General features: G+C 34.9%; 1 protein-coding gene across 2 annotated transcripts; it reads left to right on the top strand.

Annotated features, from left to right (window-relative positions):
• The first annotated feature begins 2,328 nt into the window (after nucleotides 1–2,328).
• On the top strand, nucleotides 2,329–5,327 carry LOC127789044 (polygalacturonase-like). 2 transcript variants are annotated; one of them, XM_052317796.1, is made up of 10 exons: nucleotides 2,329–2,357; nucleotides 2,453–2,639; nucleotides 3,272–3,400; nucleotides 3,551–3,718; nucleotides 3,846–3,866; nucleotides 3,974–4,181; nucleotides 4,280–4,361; nucleotides 4,458–4,566; nucleotides 4,667–4,783; nucleotides 4,909–5,327. In XM_052317796.1, the coding sequence occupies exons 2-10, from the start codon at nucleotides 2,508–2,510 to the stop codon at nucleotides 5,128–5,130; spliced, it is 1,188 nt and encodes a 395-aa protein (XP_052173756.1). In that variant the 5' UTR covers nucleotides 2,329–2,357; nucleotides 2,453–2,507; the 3' UTR covers nucleotides 5,131–5,327. The 2 variants fall into 2 exon arrangements, with proteins under 2 accessions (XP_052173756.1, XP_052173755.1); XM_052317795.1 differs by having other exon boundaries at nucleotides 2,336–2,639.
• Nucleotides 5,328–7,951: the final 2,624 nt, after the last annotated feature.

The raw sequence follows: 7,951 nt of genomic DNA, 5'->3' as shown, positions 1-7,951 counted from the left end.
CGAGATTCAAGTGTTGAATATGTCAAGGTTACGTGTTCGAATCCTAGACAGTGTGGCTATATATGTATCAACTGTTGCTAATCGATTGAGAGGCCAAGGCACGAGTTTTGACTTGGCCTAGCTTGTTTGCTTGTGTGGGTCTAGTCCATGGTTTATAGGGATAAGGTGACGGTCCTCGCAAAAGGCATTATTTATTGGAGCTTCCTTGATTTTCATGTTATAAAAAAAGCTATCACTATCTGAATCACCGTAAACCCAATAATAGGGCAACATTTTCATTTGTTTCTTCATTATCAACATAATTTACTTCCTGTTCTTTTTCTTTGACATAACACTTGAATGCATAGTGGCCAAATCTGTTGCAATTATAACATTGAATTTCAGATTTATCATACCTCCATTGTGGTTGGCGTTCACAACCTCTTCCTTGACCACGACCACGACCACCTTGATTTGATGAACTTTCTCCTTCACCATAATTGTCATGTTCTTTATATTGAAACCTACCACCTCTTCCTCGTCGGCCAACTCTTCTTCCTGGATCACTTCCTCGTCTTGACTCATCTTTCCTTTCTTGGACTGTCAGCTTTGTTTGCAAAACTTGTTCAAGGTGCTTCTCCTTGTCCTTAAGCCTTTCCTCATAGGCCTGAAGTGACCCCATGGGTTGCTCTACTGTCATCATTCCAAATCTTTTGACTCTTCAATTGCAATCAACACAAGGTTATACTTTGAGTCCAACGATCTCAGAATTTTCTCCATGACCTGAACATCGGTGATATCTTCTCAATTGATGAACAATTTCGATTACTCATGAAAAATAATCGTACATTGATTCTGGGCTTCCTTGGCGCAAAGTTTCAAAATTGAGATCTTAAAATTTGAAAGAGAATTTTATTTACCTTATCAACTCCACTGAATGTGTTTGAAGCAAATGCCATGCTTCTTTTGATGTTTCTGCTGAGGCAACTATCTTTTTTTTTTTTTTTAGAAGCTTTGAGTTCCATCTTTTTTTGCTTATGACCAACCTATTTTACTTTGTTATAATTATGACCCAGAATTTAAATTTATCTGTGATTGGAATTCTTATTTTGACTTTATTAAAATTTTAAATTTAATTGTGATTAGAATGTTGTTAAATTCGATTTTGAGTGTGATTTATTTCATATGAAAAAATATCCTCTTGAATCGTCTTTTGATCAAAATATAATTTTTTATATATATTTATATATGATTTTATGTCTATAAGTAGGTGTCTAATATCTTAAAATTAGTGCAATTATATCATTATTATTATACCAATTTTATCACAGTAATATTATGTTCTTTCTATCCGTAATTTTTCTCAATTTGAGTTTTTCATCTAAAATTTTATATTCATTTATGCAATTAATGATTTAATTATGAGTAATTTTCTATCTAAATTCATATCATGTGTCATCATCGATTGGCTCAATATAGCCATTTTGAACAATTTCCCACGCATCTTATGAACCCAAGAGTGCCCTCATTTGTATGCCCCAAATATCATAATTTTGCTTGAAATGAACTTGTGGCCATTTTATATAAAATGACACTCTTACTTTTCCGTATCAATCACGCGTCAAAGAGCTGCACGCCTGCCTTCTTCTATTTCCTTCTTAATTTCTGCTTCTTCACGTGGGCCCTCCCACTTTTGACCTTTTCCTACTTTCTTCTTTAATTATCTTTTTATCCAATGCCCACTGCGCACTGTGCACAGCCTCCTTCTGGGCTCTGCGAGTTTTCTGGGCTCGACGATCTTCTTGTGTCTTTGACAGCAACTGGGCTCTGATACCACAATGCTGGAAGATACCCCCTTCCCATTTTCTAAATCAATCACGGCCTTGTGTGAGAGATCAAATGAAGAAGAACAAAGAACTTGTATTTCTTCTGATTTTTCATGTTTAGGTAGATAACTACTTATAGGCTCAGATTGCAACGGCTCATACAAAAAGTCAAATGTCCTTACTAATTTTTGCTACTTATTCTTCAATTTCTTAACTCTTCAGCTTCAGTTTCTTCTGTCTCTTGAATTCTCCCCACATGCAAGTTTAACATTTAACAAGGTGTTCATCTTCATCATCAACTCAAACTTCGATTATATATTCACTCTAATGGGTAATTTTTGTTTTCTTGAGTTCAATGTGAATATATATGGGCACAACAATATAACAAACGTAATTAATTTCGTCTAAATCTTTCCTTTGTCCATACGTCATTGTCACATGTATTGTATATAGCATCTACAGATGAATCCCTCCTCTATAAATAGGCAATTCCCATCTTCAAGGGTTTTCTATCACAGATTGCACCAACTGAACCCTTTTTCTAGAAAATAAGTACAACTCTATATGTATACAATGGCACCACAAAGATGCATATTCTTGCCATATCTCCTCCTCATCTCTCTTTCTTTCTTTCTCCCATGCTACAGCACTACTTCTCCTGGGGAATCTGAGTCCTATGTTCGACCTGGTTATGATTCGCGTATGATCAACGATGAAGCGTACATTCACAACTCTATCAACAGGAGAACTCGATTTGGCAGGCTTTTAGCTTCGGTTAAGACAGTTAGTGTTAATGATTTCGGAGCTAAAGGTGATGGAAGCGATGACACCCAGGTACGTACCCATACAGTTTGGCAGAGCTAGCAATGCATTAACAATTTCTTTGAAACAGCAATAACTTAGTGATGTGGAAGAGATGCTTTAACATTTTCTTAACATTTTATGACAAATGCGATTTGGGCACTTTTAAAGGTTAATTTTAAGAAAATCAGGCAAATTCCTTCGTTTAAGCCTCGGAATTAGCAATTTTTCTACTTTTGGAAATAATTGATTCCCTAATAACTTTCATTAGGGAGTGAATTTTTATATGCCGTTTTAAGTGATTTTCCTTATTTTTTGCTAATTTTTAATTTTGTAATAAAATCTCAATCTTGCTTTGTTTGGTAAGATTCGAGATTTAGGATTTTGAATATTTTTCAAATTATAGCCTATAAATTCTTTGTTATATGAGGTTTTGGATCAATTGATTGATTTTGAATAAAATTTCTGTTGAGATTTTTCCTTAATTCTCTTCAATTTATTCGGTATTCTTTAAGAATCAACGAGTTATTGGTTGAATCCTATAATCCGGAATTCGTGAGCGAATCAACGAATTATTAAAAGGTTTCGCTACGTCACTTAGTTTCCTACTTTGAACGTTTAGGATTGATTATATACTTTTTGTGCAATATCAATTAATTCTTCAGGCATTTAAGAACGCATGGCAGGCTGCTTGTTCATCATCTGCAGCCGCTACTCTGTTGGTACCCAAAAAGAAGTACCTCGTCAAGCCAATCAGATTCGCCGGCCCATGTAAAGCTGCTCTTACTGTGCAGGTAATTAAGTTTTTAATCAGATTCGGAGAGTTTGAACGAGTTTTTTTACATTTCAAGTGTAGACAAGAGAGTTTGATTGCAGATTGAGAAGACAAACAAATTAAATGACATTTATTTTCTATGTATATAACAGTTCTATGGATATAACAGATCTATGGAACCATTGAAGCATCTGCTAATCGAGCCTACTACAAGGAAGATGGGAGACACTGGCTTCTGTTTGATAGCGTTCAGAATTTACAGGTTAAAGGAGGTGGAACCATCGATGGCAACGGGAACACGTGGTGGGAGAATTCCTGCAAGATCAATAAGGCCCTTGTAAGCCATTAATTATCATCAAATGCTTCTCTTCACCCACCTTAATTTTATATATATGTTCTCATATCAATCACCTTAATTAATACTGAGTCCATTAACTACTTCTTTCCCTTCGATTGATCTGCAGCCCTGCAAGTATGCGCCAACGGTATGTTATCTCTTCACCCCGTATATATTCAAAGCACTGCCACTGGTACTATATTCGGAATTGATAAAATAATGGGATACATCTTCTGTATATGTTTGTGGTGGCAGGCATTAACCTTCTACCGTTGCAAGAATATTATTGTGAAGAATTTGAAGATCCAACACGCGCAACAAATTCACCTGTCTTTTGAGAAATCCACAAATGTTCAAGCATCAAGACTCACTGTGACTTCACCGCAGACGAGCCCCAATACCGATGGAATCCACGTTACGGACACTCAAAACATCCAGATTTCGAGTTGTGTTATAGGGACAGGTACCCGTCAAAACAATTTTTGATATTTGACATTAAAACGAGCACGAGATGTTAACTATAAACGCATACTGAATCACCCTGTAATTAATATGCTGAAGGTGATGACTGCATTTCAATTGTAAGTGGGTCTCAGAAGGTGAAAGCCACGGGCATAACCTGTGGACCAGGCCACGGCATCAGGTCTCACCTCCATCTCTTGTTCTTTTTTCTCTCCACACAATTGGTGATATTTTATCTTGATTTCATATTGCTTAATTTGGCTGTCATGAAATTCAGCATTGGAAGCTTGGGTTCTGGGAATTCCAAGGCTTTTGTTTCAGATGTTTTGGTGAATGGAGCTAAGCTGTATGGAACACAAAATGGACTTAGGATCAAGACGTGGCAGGTATATACAGACAGATTCTCTAACTAGGTGGGCATGTTTTTTGAATCTATATTTAGAATAAAAATTAATCCTTAATGAATGGATATATATACACATGCAGGGTGGATCAGGAAGTGTCAGCAACATCAAATTTCTTAATGTGCAGATGAATAATGTGGATAATCCTATCATCATAGACCAAAGTTATTGTGACCAAGATAAACCATGTAAAGAGAAGGTACTATATATATAATTCCATCTTAAGAATCTCCTCGTTATATACGCAAAAGAAACAACCTTCTTAGTTAACTCTTAAAAGTTAACATCGATTTTTTTTAACAAAATTCTGTATTGTCTGAACAGGGCTCATCTGTTCAAGTTAAAGACGTGATCTACCAAAACATCCAAGGAACAAGTGCCTCCGATGTCGCCATAAACTTCAGCTGCAGCAAGGAGTTCCCATGTGAAGGGATTGTGTTGCAGAATGTAAACCTTAAAAGAGGTGCTGTTGCTGCTGCTGCAAAGGCTTCATGCAGCAATGTCAAACTCAGTGAAACAGGAGTTGTTGCGCCCCATTGTCCTTGAACCAGAGAAAACTACAGATACTATGAAATTCACCAGGGATTGGAGGAGAAGCTAGGTTTTTGTACGTAATTGCTCAGAATAGTGTCTATTCATGTCATTCAAATAAAAACTCCCCCATGTATGTACCAAAAATAGAAGGCTGGTTATGATTCATTGCATTCAATAAACACTGATGCATAAGTATCATTTCATTTATCAATAAAATATTGCTTATGGTTTTGAAAAATAATTATTATTGTAATTATAGCACATCAAATTATATGCCATGTAACCTAATTATGGTAATCGCTTTTCACACTTCTTATCTTTAATGTCACATATTATAAGTGTATATATATATATATATTAAATTATATATGTGCATTAATTAATAGACAAAAGTCACCAATTAACAGCCCAATTAATCAAGTAGGTGTTTTCGTCTGAACCTCTCCGGTGTCCATAAAACTCATCAGGACTACTCATGCAGAATAGGACAAAAACCAAAATATGTACCCCCCCACCCCCTCTCTTCTTCTATAAATAGGCCACAGAGACATCTTCATACACAGCATCAGTTGCTCATCTCCATAGCTACATATATATTTCATAATCCTTCTCTTCTTCTAGAAAAACAGATCCCTTTTCCCCTTTTTCTAGCAAAGCAAATTAAGATACAGTTAATATTATGGCATCACCAAGGCACACTCTTCCTTTTGTACTTGCTATTTCCTTCCTTTCTTTCTTTCATCTCATGCTATGCCACTATTCCTGAGGGCCCAAAAACCCATCATCTTCAAGAATCTGCTTATGATCCAGTCTATAGGCCTTCAGGGTCAGTTAAAACAGTTAACGTTGATGATTTTGGGGGTAAAGATGGAAGCGATGACGCTAAGGTATATATTTACTTGATTTGACAGTGCCATTATCAATGCCTTTAGATCTTTAGATATTTGTCCTTTCTTTGTACATAAAATTACAGAAAATGTTCTAAGAAATATGAGAAGATTTGAATCCACGACCCCATCTTTACCGTGAGAGGGGGATCGCTACCTGAAACACCCTTGGAGGTTGGAAAAGAGGCTTTATGACCACTTATTTATCCCCTAGGATGGTATCTCAACTCAAGTCATATAAGATGAAAGAACATCTCTTAGATAAGTGAACCAGGGTGGCTCAAGGCATAGGTATTAAAAAAATGAGACTTCTTATTCTTTGAAACTCTATTTTATGATGGTTTTTTTGTTTGAATTTTATTTTATTATTCTATTTAGACGATAAAACTCCCTAAGTTCAGGAATAATTTTTCAATATCAAACAATAAACAGTATTCTAAAATATGACATGATCTCTAATATTGATGATTTGGATTTATTTTCAGAATTAAAAATTTTAAAAAAAATTATAACTATGAAAATAAAAACACCATTTGCGATGTAAAATTTTATAAAAATAGGTAATTTTTTTTCTAAATGCTTGAATAATTTATAGAATACTATTAATCATTTGTGCATCTATAAATTTAGCAGAAAGAAGTTTTTTAAAATTAAAATTAATAAAATCTTATTTACATTCAATTATGTCAAAAGATTAAATAATTTGACTATATTATCAATTGAAAAATATTTATTTTCTAAACTTAAATATAAAATCTTAATTTCAATTTTGAATCTAAGAAAATAAAGAAAAAATAAATTTTTAATATTTATTTATATTCTTTTTTTATAACTCAGGTATCTGAGCTTCGTCCGCTTAGTCTTGGAGGAAATCGGCCTTCCCTCTAGTTCAGTCTCTAAGTAAATCGAATATTATTGCAAGCTTATATACTCTCAAACGGATACACAATCATTTCTCACCAAATAAAATATTTTTATCTTCATAAAAATTGATGTCCTGTTATTTTTTAAAAAAAATAAAAATTTTATCAATTGAGCCATGAGCGAAGGCATTTATTTATATTCTAAAATGGGCTCTAAGTGAAGGAGTGAACCACAAGATCCAAACACCAACTTGAGGTGCGAACCAACTTGACGTGTGTAAGAAAAGCGGGACCCATAAGACTAACACATCTAAGCCAATTATTATTGATACAATACAAAGGGAGAGAAGAGACTACTCATCTATCTATAATGTGAGAGAGATCCCTCAATTACTCATTTCCCAATTAACAATTGCCTAGATATGACAGTTTTTGAAAATACACTTAAACTAGAAGATTTATTTTGGTGGGTTTTTTTTATTTCAATGACTAGGCATTTCAGAGGGCATGGCAGGTGGCAGCTTCTTCATCATCCACACATCTTGTTCTCTTGGTACCCAAAAAGAAGCACCCTGTCAAGCCCATCAGATTCTCAGCCCCATGCAAGGCTGATCTTAGGCTGGCTCTAATGGTAAGCTATTCTGCTCGTTAAGCCAAATAATAGAGAGTTCAACATAGATTTCTTCTTTTCGACGATGCTGTTTGCTATCGTCGATTTCTCTCGTCAAAAATTTGATAAAACTGAAAACCCTTATCACATGTGGTGATCAAAATCGTTGGAGCTACCCTCGACATCTCTCCCCCGACAACGACCATCAAATTTGAAAACAATGACGACCAACAGAGAATAGATGTGATTTGCGACTTGTAGAAATAACGAAAAAAACGAAATCAACCTTAAAGATGAGACATGATTTGTTACAAAGCAGCGGCGACTAAAGAGAAGAAAAGTTGCAAACAAGGTTTGATTTTGGGTAGAAGGAGCAAATGGAGCAAAACGAGTAGGGGTTTGTGATTTTGGGTTGGTGATTTTTCTCTAAATTTTTTATTTATTTTGTGTATTGGATGAGTAATATTATATAT

This window comes from Diospyros lotus, chromosome 13, assembly GCF_014633365.1.
Source record: "Diospyros lotus cultivar Yz01 chromosome 13, ASM1463336v1, whole genome shotgun sequence".
NCBI lineage: Eukaryota > Viridiplantae > Streptophyta > Magnoliopsida > Ericales > Ebenaceae > Diospyros > Diospyros lotus.
The sequence above is the reverse complement of the archived record's forward strand: the minus strand, read 5'-3'. Positions and strand labels throughout refer to the sequence as shown.

Coding starts and splice junctions, on each gene's coding strand:
- LOC127789044 (XM_052317795.1), top strand. CDS start 2,370: ATGTATACAATGGCACCACAAAGATGCATATTCTTGCCATATCTCCTC. Junction 4,362..4,457: donor GGACCAGGCCACGGCATCAG/GTCTCACCTCCA, acceptor CATGAAATTCAG/CATTGGAAGCTTGGGTTCTG. Junction 4,567..4,666: donor TTAGGATCAAGACGTGGCAG/GTATATACAGAC, acceptor ATACACATGCAG/GGTGGATCAGGAAGTGTCAG.